Here is a 19,317-nt window from a genome sequence, read left to right as displayed (position 1 = left end):
TTATTATGTAATTCGGACTAGTGACTTTACCTGTAATTACATATACAGTGAATCCAATATAAATTAATTCCTTCATAAATCGTAAATCAACAAATGATCTGACAGATGAAATAGAAGTCAAAATTTTAGGGAAAAAATGTCATCAAAAAGTTCTAACATCATGTACATCAACAGTGGAATACATAATATCAGAAAGAGTCTATGAGAAAAAGAAACGCTAGAAAGCACTAATGGAGAAATTGCATTATTAAATCATTAAATTAAGCAGAAACATTATTCATAAAACAACAAATAATATTCTGAACACATATATATGCACAGGAATAATTCTTTAAACAAGGGCATTGGTTTAATATGATTCAGCAAATGATTGACGTTAATCAACAGCTTTTGGTGGGGTTTGTGTTGCTCAGTTTTCTATGTAGTGTTTTGTGGACTTGTTCGTCTTTTCTAATTTTCGTTTTTAGCCATGGCGTTGTCAGTTTTATTCGACTTACGAGTTGTTAATGTTCCTTTGGTATCTTTAGCCTTTTTTCATCATCCAAAATCAAGTAAAGAAATGCACAAATACTTTTAAACACTGTTAGATAATATAAAGAACAACAGGCTCCCAAGAGCCCGAATCGCTCACCTGGTAACACTATGCCATCTTGGTATTTATTTTTACCCTAGTGTAATCAGTTTTGTTTGCTTATTTGCAAATCTTACCTAGTGATATTTTTGTAGATCTAGTATTGATGGTAATTTTTTATTGTTTACAGTTATACCTACGTATTAAAGTTTTCGAGAAAAATTGGCAAACTTATATAAATGAGTGAAAGATCGTCATTAAGGGCAATAAATTCTGTAAGGAATCTGAAAATTTAGCTATGTTTACTTATTTATAGATCTTGTTTGGTTTTTAAAGTTTCTCTCTAGCTTCTATACTCTTTTAACCAAAATGCAAAAATTGGATGAAAATCATCTTGCAGGGAATACAACTCCCATAAGGAATCGGTTGACAATTTCGGAAATGTTAAATTAATTGTAGTTCTTATTGTGTCTAATATTTTTGCTATTGTCTGTTACTGTCTACCTATTATAGTTTCTGCCAAAAAAAAACGTAAGAATTATTTTTCAAGGGCAATAAATCATGTAAAGGTCAATTGACGATTTCGAACATGTTGATTTATTTGTGGTTCTTATTTTGCAAAAAAAATCTATATCTTTCTGCTCAAAAACAAAATAAAATGTGGAAAATTATTTCTTCAATATTACCACTTGGCAATGTTGACTTACTTCTAAATCATTTTGGGCTGGACATCTTCATAATAACAATATCTCTCTATCTATTATGGTTTTTGTAAAAAAATAAGTAAAAAACATGTTTCAAGGACAATAACTCGTATAAGGATCAATGAAGAATTTCGGCCATCTTGACTTAATTGTAGTTCATATTTTGATTTACAATTTGCTATTACAGTTTTTCCCTATTTAATAATTATCATTTCTGCAAACATAGACAAAAATCATCTTCCAGGACAATAACTCCTATAAAGTTTCAATTGACGATTTTGCCCTCTTGGCTTAGGCGTATTTGTAAATCTTGTTTGCTGATTGTTCTTGCTTTCACAATTTTTATCTATCGATTATAGTATTCGCCCAAAAAATGTAAAATAGGTAAAAATCGTCTTTCAATGACAATAAATCCTAAAAGGGGTTGATTGTTTGTTCATGTTGACTTTTAAATCTTATTGTTCAGGTCAAATTTACTGGTTAAAAACTCTCTATCTATTATAATTTTCAAGATGAAAATTTTAACCTTTGCAAAAAAGTTGACATTTCAGGGGCCTTTACTCCAAAATAGATTGTCCTATGTATCTGAAAATGTTATTGGAGATAGACCTTGACCTGCTGATAATTTTCAGTTTTCAACGCCCATATTTCTTGATGTATCAAATTCGCGGATACAATTTTTAAACTAGATTTCAAAACTTAAATGAAACATTCAGGTAAAGTTTGGTAACATTTACCCTAGTAGATTTAGATAAAAAAAAAAAAACGTTTACAACTAATGATGAACGACGGACGACGACGTACACCAAGTAAGGCCAGGTGAAACAAAAAAGATGTGCAAATCACTTACCACAAGAATATATACAGAAATATACGTGTAATAAGTGAATACAAGAATTTGAACCAAAAAAAAACTGCACAGTGATTCAAATAATTTTGTTAACGTTAAATAAAATACACTAGACACTACTGTCGACTCTCCTTCTTGGATTTGCTGTGCAATCCTTCTTAGTGGTTGTCGGGTGCGAGGTCCGTTGTTGAAGTGGTTCCTTTGCTGATGGTTGCTACCTTCTCACTAGTACTCGGTGACAAAGTCGGGAGAAGCTATCGTTTCATTATCAAGATTTACAGCGTCTTCACGTGAAGTAAATCATACGCCTTCAACTAGCTTTGGTGGGCAAGGAATAGAACTGCTGCACGTCTTTCCAGTGCGATCGTCTGTGTCTTTGATGGCAGTGGCAAATCAATTTTGGTGTCTTTCTCCTGATGCATTAAGAATAGTCGAAAAAAGCAGCTTCTAAAAGAGGCATTATGAAATGCAGGTTTGCCGGAATAGGACTTTGGGAAAGCTATTTAAAAGTTAGTGAAAAATATCTGCGGTGCTAGTTGGAGTTGTTGTTGTTCAAAAGCAGTCTGCAGCAACTGCTCATTAAGTTATGATTTCGTCATGTACAAGATTACCATGAATATATTATAATCAATCACTCAATTTGAATTGATAAAGTATTCATTGTTGTTTTTTTTTTTTTTTATAATTATTTTTTTTCCTTCATGAATTTACAGGTATCAACAAATATTTATCTCGTGGCACAATAATCAAGCAGGTGAAATAAATAAGCATAATAAGCACAATATGGTATAACAGTATGAAATCTATGGATTCAGTATAGTAATAACATTTTCATTAATATAATAATAGTAGTAATAGTAGTGCAAAAACATATATGTACATGCATATGGTATAACAGTATACATATACTTTCAAATACTCATATACACACATATGTATATGGATTTACCCCATTAAAATTTAATCAGTGACCTTAACCCAGGGGTTCCAGTACAAGTTGTGTTCTTCCACACTTAAATATTTTGAGGAAATAAGTTTTTCTAAAATCAAGTTTTCTTTTATGTGATTTTGAAGTCCTTTTATATGAGGTTTTATATCTTACATCTTAGATCTGTAAATGAAGTACTTTGTCAGTGAAATAACTTTATTTTTGATAAAATTCAATTTATAATTTTCATACAGGCCAAAAATGACAATATCCAAATTTAGTGGAATTTCGATATGAACTATATCGAAAATCCAAGAATTCAGTTTGTGCCAAATGTCGGCTACAATATGACAACCCCAAAGTAAATGTTCTATAGTTTCTAGATTTTGTATCTCATCAGTCAGCTGGATTTCCTGTTTTATCCTTTTCCTTTTTATAAATGTTGAATAAGAAATAGTCTTACCTCTAATCTCAAGGAGAAGGTCTTCAAAAATAATTGGTCATTAATTACAAATTGAATATCTAAATTATCAATACCATGTAAAGCATTCCCTCTTTGCACTGGCATTACATATTGCTCAACTGTGTTAGTAACTTGTTGTTTTATTAGTTTTACTTATTCAGGATCTTGAAGATGAGAGTTATTAAACTTCCAGAGGCCTCTGCCTTTTATAAATTCATTTATTTTTAAAGTCAAAATCACTGGTGAATGATCTGACCTGTAGCTATTACCAATGTTTACTTCACAAATGTCATCTATAAGGCTTTCAGAAATTAAAAAGAAATCTAGATTGTTTAAAAGGGTTTTCCCTTCTCCATGTAAATCGTTTAATATCAGGGTATATTTCTCTAAATGGGTCGACAAGATTCTATATTCTATAATTTCTAAAATTTTCTCTATAGATCTTCGATTGTTTATATTTATATAGTGATGGGTATCAAGGTTGAAATTTTGAATAATATTAAAGTCCCCACAAATAATACAAAGTTTATTTCCAAAGATATCTATTATTTCTGTTAATTTGTCAATGAAGCAGGGAGTATCAACATTTGGCCCATAAACATTTATCAGAGTAAATCTCTTGTCTTTAATGTTAAGATCCAATCCCACCAGATTGCCATCTTTTTTTTAACTTTATGTATTTTATAGTCAAAATTATTTTGAAACAGAATAGCAACTCCTCGTTTTTTTTTTAATCAAATGAATTAAAAACACAATGGCCTTTCCATTGTTTTTTTTTTTATCAAAACTTCATCTTGTTCTACCAAGTGTGTATCCTGGAGACAATATATGTTTAAATATAATCAAAAATATCTCCCCGTTTTTCCCTCATGTGAAGTCCTTGACAATTATAGGACATTATTTTAATGTTTTTTCCCTCCATCATGATATTTGTTCTTCAACTCTGAAGTATGATATTTGTAAAAACAAAGAAAAAAATAGTTCATGCGAGACAACAGTACTGCTTTCATAATATTTTACTTCCTGAAAAAATATATCATATTTGTGCGAAATACCAGAAATCCATGTTTTATAATAAATATATACATAAAATAAACAAAAACAAAAGAAAATGAAGCACATTTAAAACATGTAATATGAAACTAAGATATTTCTTATCTTAATGCAGATTTACATTTGTGTTCTAGGGGAGATAACTCAATTTTTTTTAGATAAAATTTAGGCCAGACTAAGTTTTGTAATGATCTGAAAATAATCTGTACTTACATCTCAATATTTAAACACCATATTTACAGACTTATAATTAATGAATTAGATTTATACATAAAATAATGAAAATAATAATTTAGGCAAAAGAGAAGAGATCACACAAGAAGCACCTTACCACAAAATGTCCATTGTTTTGTGTTTCCTTATCTCATCTGGTCAAGTTTGTCTTATGTTTATATCACATCACTTCAACATGTGAGGTGTCACTTTGCATCTCTAGATTTAAGTAGACATACACAATTTGCTTATTAACTATAAATGAGATCAAAAAATAAATATTCATTCTTGTTATAATTAATAATGATAATCTATAATAATTTTTTTTTCCAAATTATTCAATATCTCTCCAAATCTTTTTAAACATATAACTGTAAAAAATTGTAAAAAAAATCAAATTATAGCATTTTATAAAAAATATAATATTGTCTTCCAACCGTATTTATATATATATTAGATTGTAATCAATAGAGAGGCGAAAGATACCAAAGGGATATTCCAATGCATTAGTGGAAAGCAAACTGACAGTACCATGACAACAACAAAAAATCGAGAAACAACAGTATATAAGACACAACACAGAAAACTGAAGACTGAGCAACATAAAAAGACGGACATTTTGAAAAGATTTAAACTTTTATACTTAATCTCAATAAAGTTTTTTGATTTTTGTTGAATTTGAAGCTTATTATGAAAATAATATTATGCACCAGATACAGGTTGGGCTATACTTTCCCTTTAAACCAATTTGTATTGCTATTTCAACACCAAAACCTTTTCATTGTGCGACATTTATTAGATAAACGTGATTTTTTTAATGTTGAACAACTCAAATAATAAAACAAAAGTATTGAAGAACATTTTAAAAATCCCCACAAGCTTACCAAAGACTTCTACTTCACAAAGTTCTACATAGGTTTCTATCCCATCCCTTTCATTGTAGTACACTACATATCTACCAGTCAAGTCACAAGTTTTATTCTGTATTGTGTTTGGCAATTGACCACTCATTGGGTAGTGATAGCATTCATGTCCAGAATTTGGATTCTCATCACTAAATGAGTCCGATACGTATAGATAATATCCTTTGATCCTAGGAATTTCTGAAATATATTAATTACATAATCTCTGTTATTGAAATAAGTTATTTGGCATAATATTTTTGAGTAAAACAAATAAATTTGGGTTCCATTAAAACCCTAAAACATTTATAGTCTTAGATTAAATTCGTCGATCCAATGATGTATGCATGGTATGAGAACGCATATTCTGTCAACGCACACAGTTTCGCTCCTTTTGGGGTTCATGCGATTCCCTCGTGATTTGTTTGTTACTTTGATTTTTCTTCTTAATCGATTTATGAGATTTGAACATCGTTTAACATTTTTACGGGCGCTTACCTGGAACAGTGTGTAACAGCACAACATAAGAACAGACAATTCAGATCAGGTCATCAAAAAGCATATGAAATGATAACAATAGGACAAAAGACACAACGTGCCTATCACAGTACTCGCAGTTATTGAAAGTTAGTTCGAAGTCAATTGCGACTCATAAATAGATCATGTTTTCCCGGACTAAAGTATCAATCAGTACACACCCAAATAACTTAGTATGCCAATCAGTCTGCGAAGAAGATGACATTGTTAATAAGATAAACGGTACCAATTTTTCTACATCAGATGCGCATTTCGACAATCAATGTCTCTTCAGTGATGTTCGAGGCCAAAATATTTGAAAATCCAAAGCTCATTTAAAAGATGTGAGTAATCCGATAAATTATAAGTATTATCAACTTGAAATAAAAATATAACTTATAACTGTTTAGTCATACATGTTTAAAAGTTATGTTTTGGTTTATTAAAAACAAAATCAATGTTAGTATCGATAAATCAAATATTCAAGGATCTAACTGTAGTGTCCAAGTTATAACCTTTAAGTATAATTATATATAAGGGATAAATAAGGTTAAATAAAAGGAATCTAAAAGTAAGGGCTCTGTAAAATTTAGAATGTGATATCCCGTTTTATAAGGTTTCTGCAGGTACAGCTAAGCCACAGTTATTAGCCAAATATTTGTATCTAGAAAAAAATTTAGTAAAGGTTGTAAGCATTTTCAGTTTTGTTGAAAAACAAAACCCCTGACTTAATAGTTAACCAGTAATATATAGATTACGTTCATAAAATTCTTAATTATAACAAACGAGCATGTAAACGAACGAGTTGGGAAATATACACAATAGGGAATGATTTTATAAATAAATATTTGTATATAGATTCTCAAGTTAAACTGTAATATCCAAATCTAGAAAAAGACAATTATAGCTGTTTATCTTTGATTTATTTTAAATCAATTCCCTTTAGGTATGGTTAGAAAATTCTTGATTTTAAGCAAAATTATCACCAGGTTTCGGTTACTGTTTGATCTTATCGAATTTAGACGGATCTTTATTGAGTTTGTCTATCAACTGTAATTCATAACAATACAGGAACAAGTCGTCTATAATTATCAATTAATCTAAATTCAAGTAGGTATATCTTGCATATTTAACTTTCCATTACACAAGAAGGCTTTATATGAATTGCAGCAAATAAACTTGTGATAATTTTTTTCTCTCCGAAAAACATTTAATTATATAAGAAAAAAAAGCAAAGGATACCAAGGGGACATTCAAAACAGTTAAGTCGAAAAAATGTTACAATGCCTTGGCAAAGAACAAAAGACGATGAAAAGACGAACAAGTGCAAAAAAACACTACATAGGAAATTAAAGACTGAGAAACCCAAGCCCCACAAAAAAAACTAAGGGTGATTAAGTTCTCCAAAATGGTAAGCAGATCCTGCTCCACTTGTGGCTCCGGTCATGCTGCTCATGATAATTGCAAATTCGGTTATATGTCATTCATAAAAAAGAGGACGAGATTGTTTCGACAGTTGGGCAATATTCATTGTCATCTGTGACACAGATATTCCATAACGGTCAACCTACTTGTGATATGTTCTGTAAAATATTCGAAGGGATGACTTTAACTTTATCACTTGGAACCCTTGGTTCAATCTTGTAAGCAGCAAAAAACATGAAAAAAAGCATGATAGGAAACGCAAGATCTGTTGTATCGTATCAACTGAAATATATATATACTCCATATACAGGCGCTGCTGGAATGTTGCCACATAGACATTATTCTGTTACCTCGATCCTCAATTTATATTGGTTGTTTGATTATTTTCACAATCAATTTATGTGTTCCTAACCTAGGAGGTTTATACATCTTATACCTGTGTAAAACATTAACAAATCGAAATTACTGTTACCTGTTCCTTTTCTCACACGTATCTCGAACAGGAACTGCAAGGTCATTACATAACCGAGAAACATTTTAGGACAAACGTCATCTTGGACACAATTTGTTGAGTTACATTAATATTTTTTGTATTTGATGCCTTCAAACCGTACATCATATTTTTGAACTCTTTATCCGTGATTAACCGGAAATTTAACTTTTATAATTGCAACCTTATTTCGTGTTCAATGGACTGTACTATTATTCATATTTATATACATTTCGTACATTATAATTGTAATTGTGTTTGACGTTGCCATAAAAGCGGGAGGTTTGGCATGCCACAAAACCAGGTTCAACCCACCATTTTTTTCTTAAAATGTCCTGTACCAAGTCAGGAAAATGGCCATTGTTATATTATAGTTCGTTTCTGTGTGTGTTACATTTTAATGTTGTGTTTTTGTTGTGTCGTTGTTCTCCTCTTATATTTGATGCGTTTCCCTCAGTTTTAGTTTGTAACCCGGATTTGTTTTTATCTCTATCGATTTATGAGTTTCGAACAGCGGTATACTACTGTTGCCTTTATATAACATTAAGTCAACACATTGTTAAATTGTATTTCATTTTGTATTTTCATTTTTTTACCATTTGTAATATGGATTCATGATTAAAGTATTAGCACCTGATAGTCTTTTTTTGCTTGAGCCCAATCGTCGGTTATTGTTTAACCTTTTATCAGATATTCGACTGACCAAAGCTGACCTGGCAATGGAAACATTACACGAGTATCGCCTCGCCCTGACAAAAGCTAAATCCACTAAAACGAAGACATCGAAGGGTAAGAAAACCTCATGCAGCAGAAGCTCTTTTGTTCTGACATGTCAAGCCTAGCACGGAGGAAGTGTGCCAAAGCAGAGGCTGCTAAATCAAAAAAAGCATTTGCCGAAAGACATGCCCTGATCCTTAAACAGGAGGCAATATTAGAGGAACAGGCTCTGTTCAGACAAACTGAAATCAAGGCCAAAATGGAGAAAGAAGACATTCGAGCGAAACAAGAAGCCTTACATAAAAAAGCTTTCATGGAAAACGAGACTGCACAAAGAAACGTTCAAATGAAACAAGAGGCTGCATAAAGAAAAGTTCAAATAGACCAAGAGGCCGCATACCTGAAAACTCAAATGGAAGAGGAGGCCGCACAAAGAAAAGCTCAACTAGAACAAGAGGCCATACACAGTAAAGCTTAAATGGATCAAGAGGCTGCACATGTAAGCCGGGAAAAAGAGTAACTAAAGGCCAATTTGAACCTTCTCGAAGCACAGAGAAAAGCTGCAGCCGCAGAAGCCGAGGCTCGTATACTAGAGTACGACGACAGCCAAGCGTTAGACGATCTTCCAAGCGAGACTTAAGATCCGCTCCGACGTGTGCAAGTTTCGATAATAAACATCTTGACCTAACTGGTGTACAGGGAGTGACAGGCCCACAAGACAAAAAACAAACTCCTGTTGTAGATACACTAAGTCAGGAAGCACCAGAGTTCGTGCCTTCAATGGCATTCAAGTTGCCATCACAAACACCTGCTATCTTGCCTGCAGATGCTAAGTCTCCAGATCTTGGAACGGTAACTAGCATACGAAAACAGGGGGTTTCAGAGGATATCCCTGTTGCACACCAAAACAAGGCGTTTCAGAGGAAATTCCTGCTGCACACCCGACATTGGAGATAACCAGATTTCTCCTACGTAAGAACCTGCTGTTCTCCCGGTTAACAAACTTTAATGACCGGCCTGAATCCTTACACACATAGAAATCTAGTTTCAAGAACGTCATAGACGAATTACAATTTTCAGACTCGGAACAGATAGACCTACTGATTAAGTGACTTGGATCAGAGTCCGCCAAACATGCAAAAAGCATGAGGGCATCAAATGCCAACAACCTAACAAGAGGAATACAAAGATTATGGCAGAGACTTGACCAGCGGTATGGTGCTCCTGAAATGTTGGAGGCATCTATCATGAGTAAACTTGGTAACTTTCCAAAATTGACCAATAAGGACATTTCACTTCTTTAAGAATTGTCAGTTATTATCTCAGAAATAGAATATCACAAAGAAAATCCCAAGCTGGGATGTTTGCTTGCTTATTTTGACTCTTCGTCTGGAATAAACCTAATTGTGGCAAAATTGTCATATGGACTCCAAAAAAAGTGGATAACAAGGGCTTCAAGATACAAGTCCAAATACGAAGTTGCTTTTCTGCCTTTCACGGAATTCTCTGCATTTATCAGAGAGATGAGCAAGATCAAGAACGATCCCGGATTCAACTTCGAATCGTATGTTACACCAAATACAAAAGGTGCTGCGCCAAGGTTCACATCTTAACCGTACTCTAAAATCAATGTCCATAAGACGGTAATTGACCAGCACCTTGAAGACATCGTTCATCAACAAGATCTTTGTATCCAACATAAGACCTAAATTAAAAAAAAAACATACAAGACTTACAAAAGGCAAGAGGTTCCTGACTTGGGACAGGCGCAAAAATGCCGCGGGGTTAAACATGTTTTGTGAGATCTCAGCCTTCCCCCTATACCTCTAGCCAATGTAGATTAAAAACAAACACACAGCAATACACACAGTAAAACTCAGTTTTAAAAAAAGTCCGAGTCAGATGTTAGAATTGGTAACAGAAGAAACTAAGTAAAATGACAATGATCAACATAAGTTAACAAAGTACTACTAGCAGTTACTGAGATGCCAGCTCCAGACCTCAATTAAACTGATTGAAGGATTATGTCTTCATCATATGAAAATCAAGCACAATCCCTCCCGTTAGGGGTTTAGTATCATATCATCATAAAATATACGAGATTAACATAACCCGTATCATGCCAACAACTGGTTTTAGAACAAATGTGTTTATTTCCGATGTAAAGACCCTATGAGTGAATCAATATTAATTCCAAAAAATGCCATCTTTAATGACCTGACAACAGTATCGTAACTATATCCCTTCTGAATAAGTCTGTTTAAAGGTTTGGTTAGCTTTTGAGGTGAATGACATTTTTGTGCTTAGTATAGAATATTACCCTAAAAGATGGGCCGAGCCAAATCAATTGAGGAACGTAAGGAACTGTTAAAACACAATAATGTTTGTTACAAGTGCTGTGAATCAACCACACACAGAAGTCGGGATTGCAACACGAGCATCAGTTGTAACGAGTGTGGAAGTCAACGACACACCACCGCACTACACCTAACAAGGATGCAACCACGCGCAATTTCTCAATCTTGTTTGTCCGGAACAATCTACGGCGGGGAGCAGGCAGAGTCAGCTGAAATCAAGTTAGCCTCTGTGAGTTCGACCTGCTCAGAAATCTACAAGGATCCTAAGAGTGAGAAATCTTGTGCCAAGACATTACCTATAGATGTGTTTCACAAGGACAAGACGCACAAAACTATCCGGATATACGCCATCATTGACGACCAAAGCAACCGATTTCTTGCCTCACCCAAATTCTTCAGTCTTTTTTACATCCGAGATCAACCGGAAAACTACACTCAATCAACATGCTCCGGCAGAGTAGCTACTTTCGGGAAAAGAGGAAGAGATTACGTCATGAAATCTGTACATGGTGACGTACAATTCGATCTACCTACATTAATTGAATGTGATAATATTCCTGGAGACACTTGATCACTTGAAAGACCTTACAAAAGAATTCCGCCGTTTGATGAACAGTGCAAAATTCGATTGCTTATTGGGCGAGACCTTATAGAGGCACACCAAGTCCGTGAACAACGCCTAGGACCACCCAGAACTCCATTTGCCCAAAAGTTGAAACTTGGTTTGGTCAAAATTGGAAATACATACATTGATAAGCAAACTGTTCCACTTGAAGTCAACACGAAGATAACAAACATCTTGCCTAGCAAACCACAACATATTTTTGCCTCAAAATCAACCTTCGAGGACAAAAAACAACTCGTTGGTAAATATAACGACCGATAATTCAATTTGAATGTCAAAGTTGCAAAAACGCATTCTTGAATCAGCAAGACAGAGAAGAAATTAGTTGCATTCGCAGACAACCTATTACGAAGCAAAGACCGATTGCCAACCTCAATCCGCCTTTGGAAAAGAAAGGACAACTCCGAGTAGGAAGCTGTATTGTCAAATCTGACTTGAGTCTTAATGAAAAGAAAGTGATCCTATCTCGGTATCATCATATAACAACGCCACAATGACAAGATCAAACATCGAGATCGCCGCTTCATAGGTAGAGCAATTAAATCAGCCAAATGGAACGTTAGGTCGAAACGCTTGGTTTTGTATAATAATCACGATGTGACATTCCGCACACTCAGAAGAGAACCTTGTATAAACTCTCGTCTGACTTACCAGAGGACCATATTAAACCGTCATAGTCGTTTATCAACGTTGGAGACCATGGTTCCTATCGTCACAACCACAACAATGGAAAATTTCCACGAATCACAGCTTATCTAAGAAATCCTAAAGTGAAGGTCGAAAGTTGAGAACTGACATTTTTGACACGACCAATAGTAAACATCATTCTTGTATGTTTTCATTTTATATTGGGATTTACATATCGTAGATTCATATTCGATATATTTATGGAATAGTGATATCAGATAGATATCAGACGGGGAGTATTTTGTTACCTCGATCCTCAATTTATATTGTTTAATCATTTTCACAATCAATTTATGTGTTCCTAAACTAGGAGGAATCTTATACCTGTGTAAAACATTTACAAATCTAAATTACTGTTACCTGTTCCTTTTCTCACACGTATCTCGAACTGAACTGCAAGCTCATTACAGAACCGAGAAACATTTTAGGACAAATGTCATCTTAGACACAATTTGTGGCTAACCACAGCGTGAGTTATATTAATAATTTTGTATTTTATGCCTTCAAACCGCTCATCATATATTTGAACTCTTTATTCGTGATTCACCGGAAATTAAACTTTTATAATTGCAACCTTATTTCGTGTTCAATGGACTGTGCTATTATTTATATTTTTATACATTACGTACATTTTAACACTAATTCAACACATTGTTAAATTGTGTTTCATTTTGTATTTTTAGCTTTTTACCATTTGTTAAATTGGTTCATGATTAAAGTATCAGCACCTGCTATTCTTTTTTGCTTGAGCCCAATCGTCGGTTATACTTAATGGTCAGGCCATTACAAACATGGCAATTTCGTAACAGAGATGCTGAAATAATTCCTTTTGTCGTAAAGTTTTGTACTCAACCGACCCTCATTGTCAATTGCTAGATATGAGGCAGCTTGAAAGTGTATATGTGGTATTCTATATTTCAAGTTCGATGGGATAGATGCGTACAACATAGTCCCCCAACTTTGAAGTATTTAATGATTGGAAATCATTTTTAAAGTGGAAGGTGAAGATAAAGGATGAGACCAACTTCTCTTCATTCTTCCTTTGATGGTCCAGTATGAAGTCTGCCTCATATGAATTAAGGAACAAGCCGGCAAAAAAGGAGTACAGTTGGTTCCCATAGAAATGTTGATTGTTTGTTGAAAAGCATGCCTCCAAACTTAATCGATTGGTCAACATCCCTAATGCTCCTCAAATTGAGATACTCAATAACAATTGTCAACAAAAAATTTCTGTGCAGTGATATTGGACATGTTGCTATTTTGAACAAGTGACTGAGCTTAACCATTTGTGCTGATTTGAAATGAATTGCGCACATTGACCAAATTGTGTCAATAAAAAAATCATGAATCCTAATGATGCCATTATAAAATATGCTTGAAACTTTGTACAAAATTAACAAATAACTATCAAATCATGATGTTATTCAGCACTACAATGTTGCAGAAGATTGCAATTTAAAATTTCAATTTTTACACGTTTTTTGTCGAGTTTCTCATCGAAGGACATATTTCACAATTATACACAATTAATTGGTTTGTATCTGTACATCAATAATGTTAAAGCCCCCTTTATCTGCAATCCAATTTGTTTGTTATGTTTACATGAAAATGAAAACAGTATATAATACCTGAAGTCTTATTGTTATAATTTTTAAGCAATAGTTTCCTTGCGGAGAACATGCCTCACATTTGTTCTTTTTTTTCACCAGACTTGTCACTGAATATACAACTACATATAAGGATCAGTTCAATATCTTCAAGAACAAGTATCCAGATAACTGATAAAACAAATTCGAACAACTGGCTACTGAGCAGATACTACATCGGGGACTGACAGTCCACCAACAGTGGTTCCAGTGATACAGTTTTTATTATATAATCGTTTGATACTCATTTCAGTGTGTTGTGTTTCTAAAAAAGGCCTCTCAAAGAGGTTTAATACCATCCTATTAAAAATATTTTTAAAGATATGTAAAACTAGGCTTACAACCCCCTCCTCGCACAATGTTGAACGGGTATATAATAATATTCTGTTTGGCAGCCCGTCTGTCTATCTGTTAGTACACAGTTGTCATTCGGTATATCGAAAAAAAAGATCGTGAAAGAATAAGTAACGGTGGTCAAGTATTGGAATCGTGGAAGATCTGGTATAGGATCGTGAAGGAAATCTTATCGAGTAGAAACATGCAACGTCAGTAAATAATTTAATTTAATAAATTATAATGACAAATATTGGAAAAATAAAACTGGCTCAACAGTAAGATCAATATCCAGGAAAAAATCAAGGTTGAAAAGTACACCGTTTTTACAAAACTACAAAAAGCAGATTGCTCAGCGAAATTTCAAAGAAATAAAAATGTAAACAAATATGATTTTTTTTTAATATTTTGAATGCATATACTACTTTTCTCTAAAAAATATCGTTCAATGTTACTGTTTAAAATAGTTCTCAAAGTTATTGTGCTTTAGTTTAATCAGCAATGAGAATATTTGTAAAAATTTGATATTTCGGATCGTGAAAGATCGGGTATCGCATTTTGATGATCGGGAAAAATTCATGAAAGGTCTGTTGCCTCTATTCGTTATTGCAGAAACCCACGAAAACGATCAAATCTTTATATTTATACATGATAATTTATTTATATTGGTATAAGAAAAGATTGAATTTGCATGCATTATTGATAGAGTTGGACCTGCTTTGTTTCATAAAAAAAAGAATGGCCTACGTAGGTACAAGTTTCTAGTCTTAGGGAGGGATAAATCGTACTTTGTAAAAAAATCACTCTGATTCAAACATAAAATTCTGAAGATGCTTAATTTCTTGTGCTCCTCTTCTTGTCGATTTGTTCCTTTATTCGTATGGAGCTGACTTCATACAGGAACTTCTTAGGAAAAAGAAAAGAAGTTAGCAGTATCCTTTAACTATACTTTCCGCTATATAGATGATGTTCTCTCACTAAATAATGAAAAATTTGGTGACTATGTTGGACGCATATATCCCATCGAACTTGAGATAAGGATACAACAGATACAGTTAAGTCTGCCTCATATCTTGACTTACAACTAGAAATTTACAATGAGGGTCGATTGAAAACAAAACTTTACAACAAAAGAGATGATTTCAGCGTCCCAATTGTGAACTTTCAATTTCTATGTAGCAACATTCCAGCAGCGTCCGCATACGGAGTATATATACCTACCAGTTGATACGATATTCCAGGGCTTGTATTTTCTATCATAATTTCCTTGAAAGAGAGTTGCTGCTCACAAGGAAACTATTAAACCAATATTTCCAAGTGGTGAAGTTGAAATTGTCCGTTCGTTAATTTTACGGACGCCATCACGAGTTGGTTGACCGTTATGGAATATCCGTTTCACAAATGACAACGGATATGTTCCAATTGTAGTAACTACAATCCCGTCCCTTTTTTCCCGAATGTGACCTACCGGATTAGACTTATCACCGGGTTTTTACTAACATGAGCAACACGACGGGTGCCACATGTGGAGCAGAATCTGCTTACCCCTACGGAGCATCTGAGATCACCCCCAGTTTTAGTGGGGTTCGTGTTGCTCAGTCTTTGGTTTTTCTGTGTTGTTTTTTGTGTACTGTTGTTTGTCTGTTTGTCTTTTTCTCTTTTAGCCATGTCGTTGTCCGTTTATTTTCGACTTATGAGTTTGAATGTCCTTTTGGTATCCTTTGCCTCTCATTTCATTCCGCTTCACTTTTGTTTGTGACGAGGTCTATGATGGTTCAATGCCATTGGATCTGATTGTTTGATAATACCACACCGACTAGTTGCCTTATAACAATATATGTCCGTCTGTTCATTCATATATTATTGTATCATTTAAAATTATCAGTCAATATGTGTTTTACAAGGATTCCGAGTCCTTCATCTTTCATTTGATACCTTAATTACTAAAATACATTCTGCATAGTTTTATATTTACACCTATGCGTAGGAACTATTTTGTTCTTTTTTCCCGGACCTGATTTGGTGGTGTTATATCTTCCAAAGTCTATATGAATCATTTTGCAAATAATTCCGCCCAAATCGGTTCTAGGGGCCGTTTTAAGCTTGCAGTGAGTTAAGAGGTTTTTTTTTGCTCCGTGTTGAAGGCCTCATTGTGACTTTGAGATGAAGAATTGCAATAAAAGCGCTGTTTCTTTGCTTTTGTGTGTGTTTTTGCTGTGCATGTACTGATTTTGTGTCATGGATGGATGGATACCCTATATCGTGTGTTTTTCTATATAATTGGTTAACGTGGCCATAATTGGGATCTCGCAGCCATAATTGGGATCTAGCAGCCAAAACTGTGTAAACATACATCACAGCCATACAACGTTCAAACACACTTAAATCAAACAAAGACGCTAACAAAAACATTTTTGTAGTTGATAATACAGTCAGTATAATCCGATAAAATATAAGATAAGTAAAATATAAGGGTATACAAAAGTAAAAAGCCAAAATCCTGAAAGCTGGATGCACATATACCGAACTGCGTAAAGAGTCATACGACCAAATAGAACATAATAGAACATAATAGTACAAAGACAAATAAAGGTAAATCTGTAAAGTAAAAATTCTACACAAAATCAGTACGTACAATCTATAACTCAAGACCACCCTGTATTATTTGTTCAGTAAACACTGAATATTTATCTATTAGATCTTGGTACAGCAGATTTTTCACTGATTTTGAAGTAGAATCACATTTAATTGCATTAACGATCCGATACCAGATCTTTCACGATCCTATCTCAATGCTTGACCATCGTTAGTTATTTTTTCCCGATCGTTTTTCTCGATATACCAAACGACACCCATGTAGAATGTACGTCACATTTTGTTTTATGTAATAATTTTAACGGATTTCGATCATTTTTTATTTGTATGAAAATCTTGTGAGTCTTCTTGTATGGTGTGATTCATAATTTTTTTTCTTTTAATTTTATCACAAATCAGACAGATTTTTATAAAGCTTTGATTTAGACCTTTTCGTCCTTTATTTTTTTCCGGTTATTTATAAAGTGAACACTTAAAGAAATAAATTTTAAAAAATATGTCATTTTCATTTTATAACTACTACAAAAGACCTCGTTTCATTTCATAAAAATAAGGAGATTTGGTGTGATTGCCAATGAGATAGCTATCCACCAGAGTTCCATTCAGGTACAGGATTATGTAAGTTCGTAATGTTCGCCAACGTCGCCAACATTTACGAAATCATAACTGTTCGCCAACGTCGCCAACGTCGCCAACATTTACGAAATCATTACTGTTCGCCAACGTCGCCAACATTTATGAAATCATTATTGTTCGCCAACGTCGCCAACATTTACGAAATCATTACTGTTCGCCAACGTCGCCAACATCGCCAACCTTTACGAAACCTGTACTGTTCGCCAACAACGCCAACATCGAAAACATTTAAGAAAATCATTACTGTTCGCCAACTTCGCCAACATTTACGAAATCATTACTGTTTGCCAAGTTCGCCACTGTTCGACTTTTATGAAATAATTACAGTTCGCAAACTTCGCCAACGTTTACGAAATCATTACTGTTCGCCTACTTCTCCAACATTTACGAAATCATTACTGTTCGACAACTTTGACAACTTCGCCAACCTTTACGAATTAGTAATGTTCGCCAACCTTTACGAAATCATTAGTGTTCACCAAGTTCGCCAATATTATAAGTTATCTACGTTCATATCCGTAGTTATGGATATTTTAACACCCTGAAGTATCCAAGTACTCCCTGAGGCGCAGCCGAAGGGTGTACAGGGTACTGAAGGGTGTTAAAATATCCATATCTACGGATATGAACGTAGATAACGAATTTATCACCGGTCTTAGTCCAAATCTTGCGATTTTTAGAGAAATTCAACCACAAAATGTAACGTGAAAGCAAAGTTTTTTTAATTTTTTAAAAATCTTTTATTGAAATTGGGAATTTGACATATTTTTCACGGGGTGTAGGTACTACCTTTGGTAGAACTCTACAGGTAGTCAAATACAAGACGTTTTTAATCCAGAGACAGAGAAACGGGAATGGGTCGAATTTGGCGCTCAATGTTGTGAGAGTTACATCATAGACGGTGTGACGTCAACGTGGGTCATTTGCATAGCTAGGTCAGTAGTCCCATTCATTGACAATGTGGCAGCCAAGTGATGCATTTACTAAAATGAGTGCAAATGATCGATTTAATAAGAAAAAATCGTTAGTTGATTAAATATTTAATTACAGACATCATGGATAATCTACAGAATTCGATATTTCACAAGGAACAACAATGGAACTAAGGAAAACGCGCGTGATGTTCCCCGTTGTAATGGGTAGCAACGTCCGGGTATATGGATTAGCAACACCCAGGGGCTATGGGTTTTGTAACGACGTGCGTTAACCAATCAAAATCCTAGAAATATACTAAGCCGGGGATAATATTTTTTATGTAATGTTCGCCAACTTAGCCAATTTCGCCAACATTTATTTTTTTAATTTTTATTCACCAACTTCGCAAACTTTATTTTTTAAGTACTATTCGCACAGTTTGCAAAAAAAAAATTTATATTTTGTTCAGCATGTTTGTAACCACTAAACTTAGATTTAAAAAATAATATTATAACAATTTAATGGAAAATCATAAGAATTTTAAAATACGTCATTTCTGAAAACATGTCTTTCACCGGAAAAGATCGTCAATTTCGCACGCCTTTTTGACGTCATTTACCAGATAGAAGACGCGTCTGTATCCCTGCTCTATTAAAAGTTTCCAGCACTTTCAGAATCGTCATTCTGTAGG

The 19,317-nt window shown here is 33.9% G+C and overlaps 1 protein-coding gene across 2 annotated transcripts in view; it reads right to left on the bottom strand.

The window, feature by feature from the left end:
* Window positions 1–19,317, bottom strand: part of LOC127728931 (receptor-type tyrosine-protein phosphatase epsilon-like) — a 102,401-nt gene that overhangs the window by 58,761 nt on the left and 24,323 nt on the right. For both annotated transcript variants that reach the window (XM_052236513.1, XM_052236521.1), the window contains one exon: window positions 5,667–5,885. In XM_052236513.1, the coding sequence (XP_052092473.1) occupies window positions 5,667–5,885 (219 nt within the window). The remainder of the gene's footprint in view (window positions 1–5,666; window positions 5,886–19,317) is intronic.

This window comes from Mytilus californianus, unplaced genomic scaffold (assembly GCF_021869535.1).
Source record: "Mytilus californianus isolate M0D057914Y unplaced genomic scaffold, xbMytCali1.0.p SCAF_1, whole genome shotgun sequence".
NCBI lineage: Eukaryota > Metazoa > Mollusca > Bivalvia > Mytilida > Mytilidae > Mytilus > Mytilus californianus.
The sequence above is the reverse complement of the archived record's forward strand: the minus strand, read 5'-3'. Positions and strand labels throughout refer to the sequence as shown.